The sequence below is a fragment of the Sphaeramia orbicularis genome, chromosome 8, assembly GCF_902148855.1.
Source record: "Sphaeramia orbicularis chromosome 8, fSphaOr1.1, whole genome shotgun sequence".
In the NCBI taxonomy this organism is placed as follows: Eukaryota; Metazoa; Chordata; class Actinopteri; order Kurtiformes; family Apogonidae; genus Sphaeramia; species Sphaeramia orbicularis.
In genome coordinates this window covers 39,501,734-39,526,508 of record NC_043964.1, presented here as the reverse complement: position 1 = coordinate 39,526,508, position 24,775 = coordinate 39,501,734, and the positions used below count along the sequence as shown (strand labels likewise).

General features: G+C 37.8%; 1 protein-coding gene across 4 annotated transcripts; it reads right to left on the bottom strand.

The window, feature by feature from the left end:
• Positions 1-24,775, bottom strand: clcn7 (chloride channel 7). 4 transcript variants are annotated; one of them, XM_030141733.1, is made up of 25 exons: positions 23,794-24,028; positions 22,744-22,821; positions 20,136-20,201; positions 19,733-19,798; positions 19,014-19,146; positions 18,560-18,669; positions 17,486-17,566; positions 16,122-16,184; positions 15,877-15,960; positions 15,119-15,212; positions 14,613-14,677; positions 14,061-14,177; positions 13,910-13,964; positions 13,744-13,804; positions 10,833-10,974; positions 10,294-10,387; positions 6,883-7,055; positions 6,198-6,249; positions 5,931-6,058; positions 4,691-4,776; positions 4,451-4,583; positions 3,383-3,442; positions 3,088-3,264; positions 2,643-2,723; positions 1-606 (listed from the first exon to the last, which is right to left on the bottom strand). In XM_030141733.1, exons 1-25 carry the CDS (start codon positions 23,905-23,907, stop codon positions 520-522), a joined length of 2,400 nt encoding a protein of 799 aa, XP_029997593.1. In that variant the 5' UTR covers positions 23,908-24,028; the 3' UTR covers positions 1-519. The 4 variants fall into 4 exon arrangements, with proteins under 4 accessions (XP_029997593.1, XP_029997594.1, XP_029997595.1 ...); XM_030141734.1 differs by having other exon boundaries at positions 22,744-22,818; XM_030141735.1 differs by lacking the exon at positions 22,744-22,821.

Here is a 24,775-nt window from a genome sequence, read left to right as displayed (position 1 = left end):
TTCAAAGAACCACCTCCAATGTCATGACTGAACCCACAGTATGACTAAAAACACACATTTTAACATTTCATGTCAGGTTTCCCATTTCATAGATAGAGCCAAGTCAAATTAATGAAATGACCCCAAAATTTCAGAGTTTGAGTTTGTCAGTGAAATGTAATAGGCTTTATATAATACAACAAATACTCCTTATCTTCCTTATTCTGCCTTTTGCTACAGTATACTTTGACCGCTCAGACGCCAAATAAACTGTTAAATCACTAACTTGCTTGACTGTTAAAAGAATGCATAAGGGGCAGGTTTATCCATTATTATTATTATTATTATTATTACATTTTTGGTGAATGATCCACACCTGGAGTTGAAGTTCACACCCTGTTGGTTGCCATGGTGCCCATTCTGGCAGCAGAAGTCAGGGGTTTCTTGTATCTTGACCATGTCCTTTTGGGGTGCATAGCTGGTGATGAACAGCTTCTGAGGCATCAGGTGAACACGTACTATCGTTCATAAGTGTGTGTACTATGTCTGGGCCAGCTGAAGCTCCTCCAGGCCGTGTTTGCCCAGGTGATATCTGGCCAAGTCCTTCCTGGTCACCAGTCCGATCACCTGAACAGGACCACACGTAAAAGCTTATATCAGAGATTATATCATCGACTGCTACAGTAGCACAGCTGTTATTGTTACCAGCTATCAACATTATATATCATCAAACAAAAATAAGTACATGTAGGTTAATGGTCCTGTTAGTGTCCCTGACCCCGGTGCAGATAAAGACCTGGAGTTGGACCCCAAATGCCTTCAATGGCAGCTCACTGCTCCTAATAGGGCTGCACGATACTGGAAAAAACGGACATTGCGATTTTTTTTAGCCCTGGGATATATATTGTGATATGGAAAACTACCCAGGAGGATATAATAGCTGTGTGGTGCCAACATAAATGGTCAAACACATTAGTTATGTTTAGGGCTGGGTATCATGGCCAGTTTCCTTAATTGATTCGATTTCGATTCATAAGGTTCTGAATCGATTAAATGCGATTCGATTCGATTCAGTATTAATTGATTCAGATTCATTTAGTGATACCAAAGTACAGTTTTGAGTTGTAACTTGATTATTTGACTACTGCAGCCATGCAACACAGAATCAATATTGATATTAGAAAGAAAATAAATATGACATTTCAGCAGTGAATAGCTGAATCTGCTCTGAAATAATGAACAGGACAGAAACATTCCCATGTTTCTCCAGTGGCTCAGAATGAACTTCTTCGTCATCTTTATTCTGTTATACAGCTGGTGCTTCTAGCCTTAAGGCACATTAATATCACCTTGGGGCACTGCAACCAGTTTGGCCCCCCTGAAACAGACTCATGTTGGGCCCTTGGTACAAGAAACTCACTGGAGGGGGAGGGTGGGCAGAGCTTCGTGATTTCCGCTTTACTATTCCTCTACCTTTACCCAGCCCTAATTGTGTTACCTCTCGTTGTGGCGACAAGTGTAAGGCACTGTTGACACAGAACATGTGTTTCAGTATCATCCTTCTTGCAGCTGAAATAATTCCAGATAACTGATGTTGCTTTTCTTTTCGGCACCAAGTCTTCGTTTTTGGTGGGGGGTTTTTTGTTTGTTGCTCATTTTTCAATGTTGCTACCAGCGACTCACTCCATGTGCAGGGGCGTGGTCTGCTTCGGCAAATTGATCAAGAATGATTGTGATTGGTGGATCGCTGTGCGCAGTGTGGGTCAGGCAGCCAGGGTGAAATTAGATGAGAACACGTCGAGTTCATTTACCTCCTACATTGCAGGACCTATGATGTGACTATTGCGCACACATGCATTGTGATGACGATGCTCAAATGATATATTGTGCAGCTCTGGCTCCTAATATGTGTGCCGTGTGCTAATGCTAAATGCTAATGCTAATGTGATTAGGATGGGTGAAATGCAGAGACTCTATTTCCCTACGAGGAAAATAAAGCAAGTTAACCTTTAACCATCATCATCATTTTTTTTCCTCTCCTTAATTCATTGTGCTCCTTTCCTTTCTTATTTTTTTCTATTTTCTTTTCTCCACTGGTTGTTGAACCTGTTACCACTGTTTGTTCACGCCAGATAAAATAAAATATCAATAAAGCATCATCACTGCTCTGACACAATAAACAAACAACAGTGACAAACGGAGGTGAAATTCTTGAAAACATAAACAACAAATAAGAAAAACACACTCCATCCAAACCAGCAAAAGGTTATTAATGACACATTTTTTCCATTACTCTTTTTTTTTTTCAGTATTATGTGTTTTATTGACTGATTTAATGTAATGCTTCATATTTTGTCATGCGGGGTGGTTTACGGTTAACCACATACTATCTTGGTGTGTATTATTGGCATATTTTCCATTTTCCACCCCTTCTGTTGTAGATGAAGGAGCTGATGAAGATCCATGAAGGGTCAAAATGTTTTCATTAATACATTTTTGTGGTTTAGAGTTGGGTTTTTAGCTCATGGAGGCAGTCTTCTGAAAGCCTTGCATGTATCATGACTTTCTTTTATGGGTGAAACTTTCACACGTAGGAAAAAAAAAATAAAAAAATTGAGAAAATACATGGATCGTAAAAACACATACCCAAAAAAACCACTTACCCTGTTCTCGTCGTCTACCACCACTAGGTGTCTGAGTCCCAGTGCTCTGAACAGCTTAAACACACGCGGTAGGGATGTATCCTGCAAAAAAAAAAAAAAAAACTAATTTATTCAGTTTGTCAGTATTTTTAAGCATCATCAGAAAGAACACATTAAATAAAAATTCAACTAACTTATACAAAATTTAACACCCAAATCCAACCCAATGTTTTACTGAGTACACAGGCAAAAGCAAAAGAATCAAATCATAAATAATATAGAAAAGAAAATTATGTGAAAATAACAAAAAAAGAGGAACAAACACAATATAAAATCAATGAAAAAGCGTAGCACAATCAAAAGAACATACAATAAATATATACAAAAGGCTACAACTCTTCAACACCTCCATCAAATATGAATAAATGTAGGAGTAAATAAAAACATCTGTGTCTGTGTATGTTACCTGAGGTACAGTGTAAGGCGTTGCGTTCATGAACTCTGTGAGATCCATCATACACTCCCTCTCATCCTGGGAGACGTGGATGCTCTGGATCGGGGGGAAGCGAGGGTAGGCGTCTCTGAAGTCCTTGAGCTGGAGTTTCCTCTGAGTCAGTCTGGATCGGGCCAACTCCACAAACACCTGCAGGGGAAAACAATGAGCAACGCCATCTGAACGATGAAAACCATGACGTAAACGAAGAGACTTTCCCTCTCGTAAAAAGTGGCAAATGCGATTTATCACAGATGACGAATCGCACCTTGTGTTTGAGAAGAACAATGAGCTGAGAGCGAAGGATGAGACCGCAGAGTTTCGCTGGCTGCAGAGGAGAAAACAAAAAGACAAGTAGGATTAGTGACATGAAAACTGCTGCTATTTATAACTAGAGTCAAATCCCTTCCTGGTCTGATGATGATCAAACTACTAAAATGATTACACATCCTTGTGTTTTTGTTAATTTATCGTACATGTGGATCTATAAAATTATCAAAATGACTTTGCACACCCTTCTAACAATTGAGACTCCTTTTTTTCCCCACTAAACACTAAATTTAATACAAGGAAGAAGTAGGCAATAGTAGAAACCTTTTTCACTTCCTTAAAATGTGTCAAAATATGACTGATTTTAGTACATTCATGACTTTAACTCCTTGGAGTAGTCACAGGCTGCCGGGCTACAGAGCAGCATTTATGTAATATTTTATCATATCTAGTGAAATGTTTTTAATGTTGTTTTGTCTTTGTTTGAGTACCCCGCCCTCTGAAGGGGAGGCAAGGTATATTGTTTTTGGTTCGGTTTGTTTCTTTGTTAACACTCTAGCAGCAAAACTGTTGGTTGAATTCATGCCAAATTGGGTTTATAGATTGCCAGTGACCCAGAAAAGATCTGATTACATTTTGGGAAAAGTAGGTCAAAGTTCAAATTTTTTTATGAATTTTTTAAATCTTTTTTTCTCCCATTTACTTATAATGGTCAAAATTTCTAATGTCTATAAAAACACCAATTTTGTTTCAGTTTACTTCCGACTTGGCACATACATAGAGGTAATTGATGTGCTGACATTAGCACACCCATAGACATGATGACATCAGCTGGATCAATGCCAAAATAAGCTACAATATGTGCGAGGGGTGGGGTTTGTTGTGCTTGGCACCACTTGTTCTTCTTAGAATCTCTATTTGTTTGAATTTTCTTTAGATTCTTACCTATAATACTTCCTGTTGTTGGGCACATTGTAATACTGATTATCATAGGTGCAATAGTAATAAAGTTTATTGCTATGTGTTCCCCTAATGAGCCACAATGATTCAAGTTATCACACAGTACCTCATCGCTACCAGTAATCTGCACAACGACGGGGAAGCCGTTGTGATTGGTGGAGGTGTTGCTAAGGATGTCCACGATGGTTCCAACCTTCTCGATTCTGTTCAGACACGTGACCGGTGAACTCATGACCTCTCTGCATGTGCGACATTAGAAGAACAAAACAAGATGTGAAAAGATTAATTTAAAAAGAGAGAACGGAAATATAATATGTTTTAATGTTTTAATCTAACGGAGTCTTACCGAGCTGTCAACCAGTGGGAGGTGGCAGGAGCCTCCCAGTGCAGGAAAGGAACACTCTGCAGCTTGATGTGGATGTCATAAAGACCCTGAAGCACAAAGAGACAGTTGATAAACACTGTGTGAGCGTCCACTGTCCTCCAGCCATTCACAATATGTGTCTGCTGTTGAAAATCTGTCATGAAAAATGAGTTGTCTTCGAACCCTCACGCTGACACGGTGGAGGAAGCATTAAGATCCTTTAGAGAGATCCTTGAGAAAAAGAAGTAGTAGCTGCGAAAATACTTCACTACAAGTATAAATCCTGCTTTCAAATCTGTAAAAGTACAAGTATAATCAGCAAAATGTAGTTAAAGTAAATGCTGTACCATTACATGTGATATTTTTGATCATTTTACTGCTGTATTAATGTGTATGCTTCACTTCATTGCATTTTATTACTACTTGTGAACTTCTTCATATATAATTGTGTTTTTGAACCAGTAATGCGTCATATCCTACAAGATATGTTTGTAGTATCAGTATTATGTGAGAACCATGTACCTCTAAAAACTCAACTTCTCTGGAGTTCAAGAAAATAGTTCCAACTAAACTTTACAACAGTGTATTTTCGCAGGGCTTAAAAGAGTTTACTGACCTACAGAAGGACAGCAATTTTACATTCTACCCTTATGCTAATGCTGGAGAAAGATCTAGCACCCTAAATCAACCCAAAAAGCAAACTGTAATACTTTAGTTTATCACTAATATTGAAAATTAACACATTTTGAGATGTATGGACAGGAAAGTTTTGAAAATGTATAATTTAAAAAGGAACTCAAGCTATGAAAGAAATGCAACGCATGAGTAAAAAGAATATTAACTGCCCCAGAGATGGACTAAGAGGTATAAAATTTTATAAAATGGACACAAAATATTCAAGTAAAACTACATCTGTACTCAAGTAAAAGTACTTAGTTACACTTCTTGAACACGACACTAATGAAGATCCAGTTAGTCCCCAATGGCTGCCTTATTGCTCCTAATGTGTGCTACATGCTAATTGTTAATGCTAGCTATTGTGTGTGCATTAGGATGGGTAAAATACAGAGCCAGAATTTCCCTACGAGGATAATAGAGTGAATTAACCTTTAACCTTTTGACCTTTATCTGGTATTCACAGGAGAGTATGGAACAAAATAGAAAAGGACCTATCAGGACACACAAAGGGAATGAAACAGTAAGTCCCTGCATAGTCCCTCACCTCTTCAAAGTAGTCCCCTACTATCTTGGCGGTCATGAGGACGAGCATGATGGGAAGACCATACGTGACGTTTCCTGTTGCCTCCACCAGGATGACGGTCAAACTGAGGGTCATCCTCACAATGCCCCCTGCAGGGAACAGGCCATTACTGCATGTTTTACAGTTTTCAGTAACATCGTCTGTTGAGTGATTTGTTGAGTTTTGCCTGTGTTACTCCATTTGGTCTTCAAATGAGGTGTGGTGGGTAACACAATCAGAATTACTCACCCAACTGAGCTCCAGCCCCAATCAAGGCATATTTACCAGGGTCCGCCCAGATCTAACAGAACAGAGGACACAGACAAAAATTCATCAGCAGTCACACCCTCTAGTATTCACTGCTTATCTAATCACTGCATACACACAATGGTTCAATTAGATACATGTTTTATTTTCCCTCTGGCAGCTTTGAATAATTAACAAATAAAAAACTGTGTGTGTGAATGCCTACATATTCATTATGTGGAGCTTTATATTTGCAACAGGCTGCCTTTTTCCACAGGCGACGTTCTGGTGTGAAAACAAGTGTGAACACCACTTAGCAGATGACTCAGTGAAATGTGACGGCATAAGGTGAGAACAAGAAAAACATGAAGAGCTAATGACAATATGTAACCGAATGTGGCTGCTGTCAGTCGTTAGGTGACAGCATTTTCCCTTCAATAAAGCAGCGTTCGTTTGAAGAAGCACGCATAATGATCTGAAAGGATGCATGAGGCATAGGAAGTGGCAGCTGCTGCTTCTTGAGAACACATGCAACTACCCAAAGCAATGAGATCCAAGCAACAGGATTTTTACGTGTAATTCTTAATATGAGCCCTATTGACGACAGATGAAGGGTTGATGGTAAACACCTCTTTTCACCATGGAAATGAAAACATATTTGTCTTTTCCCGTGAACACAGACACTAACCGAGCCATTGGCAGTGATAGAGGCCAGCAGTATACCACACAGCCTCCCCCAGGCAGCTCCTATTAGCAGAGAGGGGATGAAGACTCCGGCAGACACCGCCAGGCCGTATGTCCAACACGCCAGGAAGAAATAAGTCAGCGTGAACAAGCCTAGGGTCAGAGGATTATAGGTGCCTGTAGGACACAGAGGAGAGAGACTCAGGGTAAGTGAGAGGATGATACGCCATAATGTTTCCCTTGTTACCCATTACAACTCCTGTACTTCCTACATGGACTCTTATAACATTTCCAGTTGAATCAGAAGGGATGGAAAACAAGAACCAGTTCCAATTTGTCTGATTCATCTGTAAAGTATGTCTCCGAGCTTATCAGTTCCTTTTATTAATGCCAGCATATTTTTCTGACAGGTCAAGCCTTTTCTACAAATTGAGATTCTATATTGTGTTCAAATTCTGACATAATAAAACACTTACTTTCACACTAAAAGTGTTTGCTCCTGGAGGATTCTGTTGGGTTTCTGTAAATTGGCTTAGAGTCTGGTTTTGACCAACTCTATATATAAAATGTCAAGAGATAACTTTCTTGTGATCTGGCGCTATATAAATAAAATTTGATTGATTGAGTGATTTAATTGGTTTTCCCCTGTAAGTCGCTTTGGAAAAAAGCGTCTGCCAAATGCGTAAACATAAACATAAACATAAACATAAAAATCAGTGTATTTTTCACCAACAACACTAATCAGAAATCAATTTTTAAAAAAGCACCTAAATAGGCAGAATCAATAATGTACTGGGAACAATAAAATGTTATCAATCCCCATCCCAAGTAACCACATCCTGACAGCAGTAGTTACATGAAACAGTATTGCATATTTAAATAAAACTACAAAATAAATTGTTATAGTTACTGAGAAATAATACTGACTTACTGAGAACTACTTTAAAAAGAAATTCAATGACATTACAAATCAAAATGCTAGTGACTAAAATACATCCTTTTCAGCAGAAGCTTATATCTAGAATATACCATCGATTCTGTCATTTTGCATCTTTGCATTGTGCAGAACTGTCTGCTTTCTATATTTTTCTTGACAATACAGGTTATCAAAGCTGTTGAAGGAAATTCGACTCCATCATCTAACAAGGAAGCTCTCTAAAATGAAAATTAAAACTGTGTGTGTGAATGGGAGACCCCAGGAAGAATAGCAACTGAATCATCAGTTGCTAATGGGGATCTTAATAAATGAAATGAAATGAAAAATGTTCAAAGCACTGTTGTGAGGTTTGCACTGTGTAGTTTAAGTTGTTTGGACATTATCACTTCATTGCCCAGTTAAATACCTTTCTTTAAAAAAAATAACAAAAAAATGTACTACGTTATATGATGTTGATAACATGTTCACAACATTCTGGTGATGCGTGAAATTCAGATGGAGAGCAAGTAGTCAACAGAAAAATTAAGGAGATACAAGAAAGTGTGGACTATTCCAATTAGACGATAGTAAAGACAAAAGGACTAACACGAACTGAACACGTTGGACATAATCCTTAGGTTAAAAAGAGGAGCTGTTTTTCAACCAGACTGAAAGTTTTTCCAGTTAACAAGGCAGTAGAAACCACCACTACTACTGCTACTAGTGCCAGTGCTAAAACTGTGACTAATACTGCTACCAATTACTACTAACTACCACTACTATTACATCCCATTGTTGTTACTACCACTACTGCTGCTGCTGCTGCCACTTAAAGCAGTTTCAACTGCATTTATGTTTACCTCCCATACCTCCCTGTTTGTTTGTTTGTTAGCAAGATAACTCAAAAAGTTATGGATGGATTTTCATGAAATTTCCAGGAAATGTTGATACTGGCACAAGGAAGAAATGATTAAATTTTGGTGGTGCGTGGGGGGGGGGGGGCAGATCTGTCTTGGCAGAGGTCTGCGCTCTCCAAGTGCTTTTCTTGTTTTTTCTGTTTTACCGTTCATAGCATTGTTTTTAGCTGTTTTTTTAAACCTGTGATTGCACATGAACAGTTGAAGTGCACACAATACAATTGAAACTAAGAGTCCCAAGCTGTTTTCCAGTGTTGAATTTCTCGACTCATTAACAGCGACTGTTTTCAATTTAAGACTCAATTAGTTTAAGAAAATCTCTCTCTGCCCTTCACCTGCAGCTTACACTGTGATGTGAAGTCACCTGCAAACAACCCAGTGTGACAGGCCAAAGTACACCCCCAGGCAGAATATACCCGGGTATAAAGCGGCTTAGACCAGAAACATCCCCCCCACCCCCACCCCACACACACAGATCAGATTGCACCCCCATGATATCGATAGTGTTGAGTGATATACACAAGAATTACTTAATTTTTCAACATTTTATTCTTGTTCAGCTTTGTTAGGTAAGTGAAGTGAGAAAGGCGACTGACTTAAATCTTATAACTCTAGCAAGTCCTCCCTACAGTATAAATGTTGAAAGTTAAACATATAGTCTGGCCTGGAAGGCTATATTCTGGCCTGAGTTATTTTACACCCCGGGTATAGTTTGGCCTTGGACAGTTTATCCCCTGGGGTATACTCTGGCGTGAGCCAAACAATCAAAATGATAGAGTGGACTGGGGCTATACTTTGGCCTGTAGGGGTATAATCTGGACTGGGGGTATGCTTTGGCCTGTTTGACCGGGTCAGGGATACATGCACACACAGTCTCTCATAGCACTCCCTCCTGAGTACATGACCTTGAACACAAGCACAATCGTTCTCTCGATTTTTTCTTTTTTTTGTTCTTTATTTGTTTTTTAATTATACACAGATTGGATGACGGTTTTAATTGTGTTGTAATTGTTACAGTGATATTAAAGAAATTGTATTCTATGTTGTCATCAGTGTTTAACTTTGAACATTTATATAGTATGGAGGACTTGCTAGTCTTAGAATTTGAAGTTTCATTATGACATTTATCATATTATGAACAGTCAAATTAATTGAACATTATGTTATATTTGCATTATAAAGTTTTGTTTTTAATGTGCTTTTATTTTAATGTGCAAACACTACTGAGAAGTGTGGTCATAATCTTTGATCTTTGAGGAAGTCTAATATCTTTTCATGATTAAGGTTTTTCTGGTTGAAGTAATAAAAGTAATTTACAGTTTTAAGATTTAAGTCAGTCGCCTTTCTCACTTCACTTACCTAACAAAGCTTAACAAGAATAAAATGTTGAAAAATAAACTCATTCTTGTGTATATCACTCAACACTACTGATATCATGGGGGTATAATCTGGCCTAGGCCGCCTTATATTCGGGTATATTGTGGCCTAATGGCATACTTTGGCCTGTTACACCGGTGCTTATTACATTTTGAACAGGATACTTTTCAATCAGGAACCTACTGCATTCAAAAGTCATCTTTACCTGCAGGATTGTGGAAGAGACTGCGGACACTTCTTTCAGGAGTGTTGAAAAAGGCTGTTGCCATGGAGTTATACTCTCCATCTGCACAGAACAACTGAACAAACAGACAAAGAGTGTGAACAAAGAGACGCTGCAGCAGCACAAAGACTCTTCCTATAACTGTGAAGCCTCTAAGTGCCATCTTCTGGCTGAAATATGATTCCAAAATGCAGAACATGAGGACATACACGAATCAAAGAATGATCTACAACCTATACTTGTTACTGAAATGTGGGTGGTTGCTTAGTGAGGCTTAGTGAACTGAAACTGAAATAGCCGGTACAAAAAAGGAAGCAAATATGTTCCTCTGCATCTAAATCTGCATGTGTTTGTCTAATTTGCATGTACATGTGTCGTGCAATGTCTTCACAAAAGAAGAACCTGCTCCATAGGTACAAAGTTACCAACTCTGCTATCTCTGACATTCATTTAAACAAGTACAAGCAGCATCAGATATATTTTTTTAAGCTTGCACATGTCGGAGGGGGTTGTGTGTGTACCTGTAGTGGGTACTCTTCAGTGTGTTCAGGGCCCAGAGGCTGACAGTCATTGGAGAAGTAGATCATGGTGAATGAAACTGTTGCGGTTACTGCAGCAACGAGCATGGCCTCCATCACTTGCAAACAAGGCCGATGGATGTACCTGTGGCATACAAAGCAGATGACAAAACACTTCTAAACCCTACATATAATAACATGAATTAAGCAGGTGTTTCCTATTTGATTATGTAGTATCAGTTTCAGTATGGACTTTCCCAAGAGACAAAGGGATTCTGAGTGCAGCAAATACAACGGTGTGAAAAATCTGACAGATTATGCCTCTTGGCATTATGTCTACAAAACGGAATCAAATTATAATACAATGTGAGGCGAACGCAGGCTTTTGTCTTTTTTGCAAGTCACTATGTCACATGACACAGGGGTATTTTTAGAAAAACAACTTCCCAGACAGGTAGTAATAATGACATTCACATATTGGTTCGAAGTAAAAGTCAGTCGGGACATACTGTATGAGGAAGTCAGTGCTGTCGTATTTAAGGTTTCAGACGAGATAATAAACTTCCCTATCAGCCTTAGTCAGACGTAAAAGAAGCAGTCATTTACAGATCATTTACTTGAGTAAAACTACTAAAACCACACCAGTCTATGCATTATCAGCAAAATCTGCTTTGAGTATGAAAAGCAGTAATAGCCTATTGAAACTTCTGCACTGGAAAAGTAACTAAATCTGTCAGACAAAGGGAGTGGAAACAAGTACAATGTTTGACTCCGAGATATAATTGGCAAAAAAAAAAGATGATTAAAGTACTTGAAATTTGTTGATAACAGTAGTAGTAAACTACTACTGAGGTAATTGTCTTTGGAGCCAAAGAGAAACGACTGCAGGTCACCACAGAGCTTCAGTCTATAGACCTAAAAACCACCAACCAGGCCAGAAATCTGGGTGTAATGATGGACTCAGACCTAAATTTTGAAAAACACATCCAGGCAGTCACAAAATCAGCCTACTATCACCTTAAGAACATCTCAAGGATAAAAGATCTGATGTCTCAGTAGGACCTGGAAAAACTAGTCCATGCATTCATCCTCAGTCGGCTTGATTATTACAACAGTGTCTTTACAGGTCTACCTAAAAAATCCATTAGACAACTGTAGCTCATTCAGCACTCTGCTGCTAGAGACACTAAGACCAGAAAAGTGAACCACATTAGTCCAATTCTGAGGTCCTTACACTGGCTGCCTGTCAGTCAGAGGATAGACTTTAACCCTTTCATGCATTAATTGTGAGAACCTTAGTCAAGATTTTTTTCTTCAGTGTTTTTATTCCTCCTTAGGCATGAAAAAAACAATGCGACCGAGTTCCATTTTTCTGTGGAGTTACAAAAATATCCATGCATTTAATTTTTGAAGTAAAGAAACGTGTTTAAAACCAATATCAGAGAGGGATATGAAAACAATGAAATAAAAACATGTTTAATGCTGCTAATCTGATGTCATCTCACATTTTAACATATTCTAATGCTATTAATTCCTCACTTCATCGAGATAATGTGCAAAAAAAAAACCTTCTTGTCTAACAAATAACAATTGACTTACACTCAAACATGTCAGTGCAGATCAGGTTTATCAAGAACAGCAAAGTTATAGTAATGGTATGAATGTCAGGATATGAGATGATGCGTAAGTGTCCACTGTGTTGGCTGATATGGAACTAAAACAACTAAACCCATTAATATACAAGAGAACAGCTGGAGAATAACTGTTCACTGGAGTGACTTATGCATGAAAGGGTTAAAGTTCTGTTGCTGGTCTGTAAAGCTCTGAATGGTTTAGGACCAAAATACATCAATGACCTCCTGACTCAGTATGAACCCACCAGACCCCTCAGGTCATCTGGATCTGGTCTTTTGTCAGTTCCCAGAGTCAGAACCAGACACGGAGAAGCTGCGTTCAGCTTCTATGCTCCACATGTCTGGAACAAACTCCCAGAAAACCTCAGATCAGCTGAAACTCTCAGTTTATTTAAATCCAGGTTAAAGACCCACCTGTTCTCAGTTGCATTTGAATAGAGTTTGTATTCATCAGTTCAGATCTGCACTGTTCCTTTTAAGCTAAAAGTTTTTATCTGTTTTATCCGATTTTTTGTTTGTTTCTTCGTTTTTCTCATGCCTATACTTTTTATTGCTTCTGTTGTAATGCTTTTAATCTTTTATGTAAAGCACTTTGAATTGTCTTGTACATGAAATGTGCAATATAAATAAACCTGCCTTGCCTTGCCTAAACTCCTGGATTAAATTCCACCTCTGATATCAGTATCTTGTTCACATCTTCTTAATAAAATCAGCATCATAGTTTCTAATAACATCACTCAACACCATCATGTTTCAAACAAAGTACTTTTCTTTGGTACATCAACAGCTAATACCCCCAAAAACTACTAACTAATTATGGTATTAAATAATTCTGTCCTGTTAATTAAAATCCTCACAGTGCCCAGTTTGTTGCTGTATTTTTTGTAAACAAAATCCATCATGAATTTGTTTTATGAGGATGATTATTGTTTATCTCCTCATGCTCATAATTAGACGGTGATGACATTCAGAAAGCACACACACTGTGCAGCATCTATCTACAGTAACAGAAACAGGTACTGCAGGTCTCTTAGGAGAAGTCCCCACCCTGATACCTGATCCTACCTGTTCTTACACTATTTTTAAACACTTCAAGTACAAGATGCTGATATTCGGAGAAGCTGTTTTTTCAGTACTTGAAAACTTCCTTATCCCTTTCCCAACCACTTACTGACAACAATGATGAACAGACATAGCAATATGTTGTTTCTGTTGGCACACCATGCTATATGAAGCAAGTGGTTCACTTTTTTTTAATGTGTTCCCTCTCTGAACCTTACCTGATCCTGAAGATGGTAAGCCAGTAGTTGAGGAAATTAAACAGAGCCCCCAGCAATCCACCTGCAGGGAATATGTACAAAAATGAAATTATGCACAGATAAGACAACTACACAGCAGCTAAAGTGTTCTAAAAACTAGAATTACACAACACAAACATGGGTTTACCTAGAGCTCCCATAGCGATGAACAAGGGAATCTCATAGAGGTTGTAGGCCATACTCTGAAAGTAGAACAATGTCATTTTTTTTTTCTTTCAACTAAAAAAACATTTTAAAAAATCACTATGCATGGTGCATAAAGTCTTCATGTTTCTCACTTCGCTCTCAAATCGTCCAAAATTGATGAGACCGGGGTTGGACAGGTCACCTGGATTTTTGTGATAGATACTCAGGAAGAAGTTCAGAGTGAAAGTTGAGATCATGGAGGCAAAGAACTTAGAATAAAAGAAGAAGGGAAATGGATGAGAAAGGAAAACACCGGGAAAGGAGGAAGACAGTGATTAGGAGCAAACATTTCCAATACACTGATCTTCAATCTTATTTTACAGAAGACGCAGGAGTCGAAATTGGAGGAAAAAAAAGATAGAATTTGAAAAAATACTCCTTCCCTCTCGTCACTCTTTCATCGTGTTCCAAATCAAAAGAATAAATATACATAGAGAAGACCTGACATTTTTTCACACTGCTTCTGTGACAAACCACAGAGTAGATCAGATGTCATATCTGACTGAATCAGTATTTACAGCAGTCAAACGCAAACTTAACCCCTTTCACCACGTGGTACATTATCACCAAGCCAGTGATGACAAAAAATATAAAGCACTTTTAATATTCTAAAATAAAATGTATGGCTGGACAATGTGACTTACTATCCTCCATGTCAGCATCTGGTTCCAGAAAGACGCTCCTTCCTCAAGGGAGAACAGAACACCACCTGTCAGCCAAAACACAAAATCACAGTGGATAAACCTTGAAAACGATTAAAGGAAATAAAGTATCTGATGTACTGATGACATTGCCGAGCCATCCACTTGATTATGTGACATCCAGTAAATGTTGCTGAGTCATTAATGTTTTGCAGAAGCTGAATATTTACTGAATAAAATGGTTTACTCTTGTAACGTAAGTGAAAAAGTTCTTTTTAAATCGCTAGTAAATTAGTACAGTTCTCACACTTGTCATCTTGATCACAACAATAAATCATCACAATGAAAATGTTGCATAAAAGTATCTATGTTTGTTGAGGAAATTGTTGCTTTGTCTAGGTTTGGCATGGAGTCAAACTGTCAAACATTTGAGCTTCCAAACAAAACTACCCTGCCCACAGATTTCAGACTGATTAACAACAAATCATGTGAGGTTGCTGGATATTTACCAACTGGAGCTCCAAAAGCAGCTGAAACTCCAGCAGCAGCTCCTGCAGAAACAAAGTCTCTTTTTTCTGTGTCCCGCCGGAAGTATTCAAAAATCTGCAAATACACAATAGGTACAAACATTTACAGAAAGAACAAGCGTTCAGAGAACGCAAACCTCCGCCAAGCACCCTGAATGGTGTGCATGTGTGGATCGACTATTTCTTTTTAAATTAAACAGTTTCAAGGTTGTTCCATACAGCAGAAAAAGTTGAAGCTTGGTACCAGTCATGTGCATGTCAAATTATATTAAATTCCAATCAATATTTGTTGAGTCATAATGAAAAATGTGTCGTAAATGGGATTTTCAATGTTAAATTGAAATGTCCACAGAGTCCACATTCCACAGTGGATGTGGACAATTTTGTGCCAGATACAAGATATTGTTAAAAGCTACGGGTGGATCAAATTGGACGCTAATCGGAGTCCATTTTGAATTTTTTATGAATTTTCGAAAATTGCTCGATGATGAGAGATAGGAAAATTTGAGATTTTGTGACCTTGCTGTAACATTGAACTTTGGCTTACTTGGCCCAAAATTTAATGGGTTCATTCCAGGGCCTAGGCCTATCTGTGGGTAAAATTTGGTAAAGATGGTTGTAATTGTTTTGGCGGAGGTAACGACGCCAGAATAAGGAAAAGTATGTTGCTTGTAAAGAAGCTTATGTGTTTGTGTGGTACTCTGTTGAATCATAAAACCACTCCTGCCCAGAGCACTAACCTTGAAGTCTCTCTTTAAAGACGTGCTTCTGCCCTGTGAGACTCCTGCAGCTACAACAGCGCCTGAGTGAATCATGGGACCTTCCTGTGGGATTATGTGAAAACAAAATAAAAGGTATGAAAGATAATTCTTGACTGCAAGTTTGAAAGTTTAGCTGAATAACAAATATGAAGGCAGATGGATAGAAAAACCTTCATATACAACATCCAAACAAGTGAACATGTTGAATCTGCAGTAAAGTTTACCTTTCCAACAGCAAGACCGCCAACCACTGAACATATCACACCGCAAACTTTTACCACCAGAGTCTGCAGAACGTAAACAAAGACCAATGAAATGAAAAGGAATTAGAATTCCCCTCTCTGTTTAAAGGAGTAATATTTTGCTTTTTTTAAATGGAATTATGGATTTTAAAACATTTCCTTGTGGTCTACATAAACTGTAAATGCTATGCTTGGGTCTGAATTCTTGTTTAACCCTTTCATACATAGTGGTCACTACAGTGTACAGCTACTCAAAGCTGTTCTCTTGTATATTCATGGACTTTGTTGTTTTACTAGCATATCAACCAACACAGTGGACGCTTATGCAACACCCCAAACATTACAATTCATACCATTACTGTTCCTGTTCTTCCTAAACCTAATCTGCAGTAACATATTTGAGTCTAAATCAATTGCTAATTGTTATTAGACTGTAATTTAAATTTCTTTTAAAACAAAAAGTTGTTTTTTTTGTTGCATATTATCCGAGTGAGTAATAATAACTAGTATTATTATGTTAAAATGTGAGGAAACATCACATTTACAGCATTAAAAATGATTTTATTTCATAGTTTTCACACAGTATGTCAGTAAATACATGTTTCTTTGCTTCCAAAATTAAACGAATGGTGTCCAGCTGAGGGGACATTTTTGTAACTCCATGAAAAATAGTTTCATAAAAAAATCTCAATCACATTGTTTTTTTCATGCCTAAAGAGGAATAAAAACATTCAAGAAAAAAAATCTTGATTTCGGTAATCCTAGTTCATGTATGAAAGGGTTAATTAAACTCCACAGACCCATTTAACCCTATTTCTGAGTAATGACTCCAGAAAGGCTGTTATGAGCACTGGCCCTTTAAAATGCAAATGAGCCACTTCATACCCCGCCCCCTTCAGGTTGTTGGCTGTGCTGCTCTGTCCCATTCAACCACTTGTGTTCATTAATACAACCAACAACTGAACATTTTCGGTAATTGGCTCAAAGTTTGGACATATTTTCAGTATGGACTACAACTGCTGCTGCTGATAAACAATTATGGCGTACTCAGAGAAATGTTAATCGGAAGTCTTGACCTTATATGTGCAAATGTCATGACGTAACTTGTTAAAGACGTAACAAATTAAGTAGGAATTAAAACAGGTTGTAGAAATCCACACTATTTTTGCCAAAATTAATATAAAGATAGTTTTGCAGCACCTGGAGGGTTCAAATTCAAACTTTATGAACTATTAGGGTCCAAATACACAAATAAATGTACCAAAGACTAATAAAAGTGGGTTTAGCAAAATATGACCCCTTTAAAACAGTGTTTCAAGTGATTCCAAATAGTGGTCTATTTGTACCTTGAGTCGCACCACCCTAGGAATCTTGACCCCATTCAGGTAACACTTTATCTGAGGGATTCCACTTCCTGCTGCGATGGGCTGGAGGAGGGTTAAAGGTGGGTCAGGTGAAGAGGAAAGAAGAGTCAGTGTCAAAGAGGAAATTATTTAAATGCAGATTATTAAAGACTGAACGAGTAAAATCTCTGTAAGAGACTGACTATGGCTATTCTGAAGTTAAATTGTGGATTTAAAGACTCAGAAACAAGCAATGTGAACAGTTATAGGTAGTGAAAACTAGAGGGTTCACTGACTGCTAATCATGTGAAACAATATTCAAGACTAACACTGCAGAATTTTTAAGGGTAAAGAATATAATTGAAACACTTCTTTACCTTGTCTCATTGCAGTGTTGCCATGGTAACCTCTCTATTGCCTCATCAGCCGTTAATATACCTCGGCTTACCAGAAGGGCAAGAATAGAGAAGCCCATTCATCTCGAAAAATGTTCAGTATTACACATGGTCAGAGGTTAACGGGGGCAGACATACTTTTATTTAATCAATTTTCACTTCCACATTAGAATGAAAGGTTTGTGATTCAAGGATTTAACAGTTGGCAAAAAGCTCCTTCTATAAATCTCACTTCCCATTGAAGAAAGCGATCAAATAAACCAAAGCGAAAGACAACAGCTATTTACATACCCTAAAATACACACAAATTATGTTTCTCAGCCAACATTGATGATGGTTATTAAGTAGCGCTTTGTTAAAAATATTACCATGTAAGTATATTATACTTATTAGACGATTCATGTGTAATTTTAGCCAATTTTCAAGCATAAACACTTCTGGTTGTTGTCAAATTTCTGAGATTTCTTTTGATTTGGAGTGTTTATTTGATGAAAAACATACTAATACATAATCTGTGAGATTGAGGGAGTTATAAAAGACATTTTTTACAATTTTGGGACATTTTACAGATGTAACAATTAACTAAGTATTTAAATAGCTGGCATATTAATCTATAATGAAATTATCTTTTAGTTACTGCGTTCTAATAAAGCATTTGAAGAATGTCATCCTTCAGTCTTACCTCAAAAAATGCAACTATGATGGCTCCCACCATGACAAAGGTCGAGTTGAGGACGGCCCAGAGGATGAGAGAAATAGAGAGGCCGCCAAATTCTGTAAACCTCTCTATGTCTGCAGGGGTCAGAGGTCAAGGAACAATCTGAGGACTCTGAAATCACATGACTAAAAAAAAAAAAAAAAAAAATATGGCCAAAGAGCTCAGTGGCCAAAAAGAGTGTTGAGGTATACTGAATGAAAATGACACAGGGAAGGATGATTACAAATACAAATACCCAAACAGAAAGTGGCGAAACATATAAAGCATTATTATGTAACTTTGACTAAGTAAATCACTTCTAACTATTACTGAAAAAAGGGGAAAACTAACATTATTGTCTCATTATGCTCTTATTCTCTCATTTAAAATGCAAAGTATTAATAAGTGTCAGAATATCTCGGACAAAATATCAGGATACTTTCTTTAACCACTTGATATTTAATCCCAGCCAGCTGCTCCACCACGATGTCAATGAAACAGGCGATGAGTCCCGTCAGAAAGCCAATGAGACCACACACCACCCAGCGACTGATTTCCAGGCAGCGGAAACCCTAAAGATACAAAATGAGAGAGGAGGGAATCAAACAAACATTGAAGGAGTGAAGACACACTGCAAAATCAAAATCTTATCAAGTGTATTTTTCTCATTTCTAGTCAAAATATCTCATCACACTTAAAATAAGACATAATCACCTAAAGAGTAACTTTTCAGTGAGATATAAGAACTTATTTCTAGACAACAGATCTTGAAAATCTTATTTCAAGAAATTTTACCAAGATAATTTTCACTTGTGCCATTGGCAGATTTTTTTTTGCTTAATTCAAGATTTTTTGTTTAATTCAAGCAAAAACATCTGCCAATGGAACAAGTGAAAATGATCTTGGTTAGATTTCTTCAAATAAGATTTTCAAAACCTATTGTCTAAAAATAAGTTATTATATCTCACTTATAAGTTACTCTTTAGGTGATTATGTCTTATTGTAAGTGTGATGAGATATTTTAACTACAAATGAGAAAAATACACTTGGTAAGATTTTGATTTTTGCAGTGCAGAATGGAAGTAGAGGAGAGGAAAATGAAAAACAGGGATTTGGTTTGCATATCATTTATTTACAGGTAATTTCTGTCACACTCACCATATGACTCATCCTCCTCTCTTCTTCCAGAAACAGCTGGTTCTCAATGTTATCATAGTCCAGACTCTGGAAAAGACAGAATTAAGTTTTTTCCACTTTATTTTGTTTTCTACACAAATATATACATTAGATCAATGTTGGTAACTTTACTGCGAACAAGAAATATGTTAATACAAAGCTGATTTTGTCAGTTGTTGCCAGTTTCGTGCTGAGAAGATTATTGGCCTCTTTGTTGCTTAACATGTTTCATATGAGACTATTTTACAACGTTTTTATATCTGACTGACAAAAATACTAGTCTTTGTTAACAGTCCCATAAAAAGTCACTAAACATATCAAATCTCTAATGAAAGTACATTCATTGGAAAACAATGAACACATTTAAAATACTTGGTCAATTTACCTCATATTTAAGTGATAGCAGCTTCTCATTATGAGGGATTTCTTTTGGCCGGCCCCTAAGAGAGTCCTGCAGAGAAAAACACAGACAAAACAGACATCACACACCAACAATGACCTATGACCTTCGCTTTGGGGAATCATGTGAGGGACTGCAGGGAGCTGGAAACAAAATTATCCGAAATCCAACATTTTGACACAACAGCAGAGAAACAATTTTGGATCATAGTCTACAGAATGCAAGGACATAAAATTTTGACCAAACAGACACAGTGAACAATAATAATAATACTAAGGCAGACTGAAGATGGTGTTACTATGATAAAATACACCAATACTTCCTCCAGACCAGTCCGAATGTTTGTAACCCAAACAAAAAGAATCACTGTGTAATGTTACTGTAGGCTAATTATTGCTGAAGGAAACATTGGTGCAAGTAACGGCATCTTTACACACACAACACAGCTACAAGCATTTCAGAAAAACACATTCAAATCTACATGCAATGTTATGTGAGCAACAACTACGGTGAAGTCAAACGAATAGCATTCACTAGGAAGAAAAAAACACATACACACACACATACACACATACTGGAAATAAACATTCATTATAGCAAACATCAAGCAAATCACATGCATGCCAGTGAAAACAGAACTGAATCTGATGGTTTTTGTCATGGTCAGAAGCAGACAACATTCTACAATCAGCCTGAAGCACCAGTCATATGGTCTGTTACTGTTATGGTCTGTTTATTTTGACTAACTTTTCCTACATTTGAGCCATAACAACTGTTTGGTAATAATTGATGGATAAGTGACATCATCTGCATTTAGAACATTTTTTTTCTATTTTGTTCTAGTTTTGCAATAATGACCAACTGAATTAATGAAATGACCCCCTCCCCCCCTCCCTCCTGCTGCTTATTTCATGCTCCACGAGTGTATAAAAGCACAATTAAAGCTTAGGAAGTTTGTGTGTATTTGAATGAGAGAGGAGGAGTGAAACAGATTAGTGAGCACACTGCAAGTTAAAGAGGTCATATTTTGTTAAACCCATTTTTATTAGTCTTTGGTACACTTATTTGTGTATTTGGACCTTAACAGTTCATACAGCTTGAATTGAACCCTCCAGGTGCTGCAAAACTATCTTTATATTCATTCCGGCAAAAATCGAGTGGATTTCTACAACCTGTTTTAATTCCTGCTTAATTTGTTACATTACGGCATTTGGACATATAAGGTCAAGACTTCCGACGAACATTTCTCCGAGTATGACATAGTTGTTTATCAGCAGCAGCGGTTGTAGTAAAAACTGAAAATATATCCAAACTTCGAGCAGATTACCTAAAATGTTCCGTTGCTGGTTGTATTAACGAATGCAAGTAGCTGAAGGAGACAGAGCAGCACAGTCTAAAACCTGGAGGGGGTGGGGCGTGAAGCGGCTCATGTGCATTTAAAGGGCAAGCACTCAAAATGACCTTTCTGGTGTCATTACTCAGAAATAGGGTTGAAGATGGACCTGTGGAGTTGAATTAATGAAGAATTCAGACCCAAGCATAGCATTTACAGTTTATGTAGACCACAGGGAAATGTTTTAAAATGCATAATCCCATTTAAAAAAGCAAAATATCACTCCTTTAAGTTTAAGAAAAAGTTTTTAGCCAGGTTTTATTGTGTGGTCACAATAAAACTTAGCTAACTACAAATATTACTATCCTGGATTTAGTAGACTACTAGCCATGAATGAAACAGAAGGATCTCTGTGAGTACTTTTTCCCACAGTGAGTCATAACCTCCTCTTAAAAGCACACAAAAGAATTAGAAAATGAATGAATGAATTCTTTCAGGGAGTTTCTCAGTCTTGAACTGAACTTACTGTAACTCCAAAGAGCTATAAAGATAAACTTCATCACACAATTTCATGTTGAAGCTAATTTGACCACATACTCTTTGGCTTTCAAAAGTTTTGCAAAATCTTTAGTCACTTTTGTTGTTTTTCTGTGAGCGATCAGTGTTTGGCATCAATCAGCTTCAAATCAGACCAAGCGGCTTGCAACAATTTATTAGCAAACACATGATCTTTATCAGTTCATCATTAAAAATGCATCACAGGCATAACAGATAATTTCCAGGCATGTGCCTTTTTCAGACACTGGATGAGTCAACTGTTCAGACTATTTGTGGGTCATTTGTGTGTCAGCTTCAGCTGTGTTCAGCAGGAACCAAGAACACATAAAAATAAACACATTAACGTTGGAGCCTTGAACATTATCTCAGGCTGCATCTCAGTAACAGGCTTTAAGGCAGTGGATGTACACAAAGTCAGCAAAACTAGATTTATTGTCATACTTAACTTGCATTAAATACAGAAGTATGGTAAGGTGAGGTTACACTTTGTTTGGTACTATATGTTTAATTTTAACATTAACAGGTAATTGATCATTGATTTTCTTGTGTATAGCTACAACAGAGGATTCTATTCTATAAGCTGAACGAATAATACTACTCAAAGAGTTGGTGCTAAGCGACTTGATGAAGTAATGTTTTGACTGATAGGAGCAAAAGACACAGAGAGAAAGAGTGCGATGACGGCTTGGGTTTAGACTTTACCTCATCTGACGTTATCTCCTCTTCCAAATCCACCGTGCTGAGTCTGCCTATCTGAAATATACTGCCTCCTCCAGACTGCTACAGACCACAGACATCACACACAGTAACAGAAATATGTGTATATAGCCTGATGTAGCACTTTACAGCATAGTGTTATATCAGTGAAAAGATGTCTGCGTCCAGCTGAAAGTAACAGGGTTCGAAACCACAAAAACCTTATCCTGTATCATGTGCTTTCATGGTGCAGTGTCAGTATCATTTCTACTATCTTTTAGATGAAAATACAATCCTTCCCCTTGAGGCCATTCAAGCACTTGACTTTCTTCTGCAGTTGGATGTGATCTTTGTAGGCAATAACATATCTGTGCCCTGTGATGGTAAAAGTCTTACACATACAATCAGCTGAACCAGTTAAATCTATCTTAAATACGGTCACTTTATTTCCAACCAATCCAACTAGTTTACACATTAAAATTGTCATTAGCATATAAACAGGGGAAGTAAAGACAACTGATTTCCACTTATGGTCCTGATGTTGCACAAAGTAGCAATGAAGGAAACAGGAAGTTGGATTTTCCATCATGTTTCTATATTGGCTAACTTTGCTGATTTTATCCAGTCTAATAATTTTATTAAAGATGCATATTTGCAATGTATTATTTACCATAATAAACATGAGGGTAATCATATATCTTTCTATTTGCAAATATATAAAGTAGTAAAAAAAAACTATCAAGCTAACATTTCTTAATACTTGTCTGGCTATAATTACGTGCTTCATGTAAGTCATTTAATTAAATTAATGCTAATGTAATCACTTGTGGTCCCTCGCAAATCTTGCTGTTACAGTTACATGCCATAACACACATGGAAACCCCCGAAATGAATGCTGTGTGAGTGATAATGCGTTTAAACTGGTTCAAGCATTCAGAAACATGCAGCATTACAAAACACCAAAGTCAACTCCACCTCAAAGTCTTATTAAATCATGACACAGCGCCTTGTTATTGCTCCAGGACTAACAGCTGTTAGCCTCCATGCTAGCTGTACCTGTCTGGAGAGTCTGGGCTGCTCAGAGCCGTTCAACAGCGGTGTTCCCTCCCCGGCTGCCCCGGACTCGTCGGTCCGGCTGGACCACGACACCTTCTTGGTGATGTTGGCCATGCTGGCCTCCGGTAGCTCACCACGAACTGTCGATAAATTATTTCATTAACTTTCAGTGGCTGCTTGCTAACTGGCTCACTGTTATTCTCTCAGCTCCCCATGGTCACTCCTGTAACTCGTGACGCTGTGTAAGGCTCGCGTGCAGGGCCAAAAATACTAGGAACGTTGCATTCTGGGACTTGTAGTTTTAATGTAAGCTTCCGTTTGAACTTGTATAACAGGGGTGTCAAACTCATTTTAGTTCAGGGGTCACATACAGCCTAATATGATATAAAGTGGGCCAGACCAGTAAAATAATAATAACAACAACAACAACAACAACAACAACAACAATAATAATAATAGGTTGATAACTTTTGAGTGAAAAAAGTGAAATTCCATAATGAAAATAGTTACATCTACAAATTGTACTCAAACATAACATGAACAACTAGAAGCACTCGGAGAGCACAGACCTCCGCCAAGGCTGATCAGTGCCCCCCCCCCCCCCCCCCCCATGGGCCCCCCCACCCCCGATCACCACCAAAATTTAATCATTTCTTCCTTATCCCATTTCCAACAAACCCTGAAAATTTCATCAAAATCTGTCCATAACTTTTTGAGTTATGTTACACACTAACGGACAAACAAACAAACAAACAAACAAACTAGAAGCACTCGGAGAGCACAGACCTCCGCCAAGGCTGATCAGTGCCCCCCCCCCTCCCCATGGCCCCCCCCCCCCCGATGACCACCACAAATTTAATCATTTTTCCTATCCCCTTTCCAACAAACCCTGAATTTATCCAAATCTGTCCATAACTTTTTGAGTTATGTTACACACTAACGGACAAACAACAAACAACAAACAAACTAGAAGCACTCGGAG

What these genes read in the sequence shown, in the direction of transcription:
- clcn7 (XM_030141733.1), bottom strand. Translation starts at nt 23,907, where the DNA reads ATGGCCAACATCACCAAGAAGGTGTCGTGGTCCAGCCGGACCGACGAG. An exon ending in TTGGACGATTTGAGAGCGAA is followed by an intron (nt 13,965 to 14,060) that starts GTGAGAAACATG and finishes TTCTACTTTCAG; the next exon opens with AGTATGGCCTACAACCTCTA. An exon ending in TAGGGGACTACTTTGAAGAG is followed by an intron (nt 4,777 to 5,930) that starts GTGAGGGACTAT and finishes TTTGTGCTTCAG; the next exon opens with GGTCTTTATGACATCCACAT.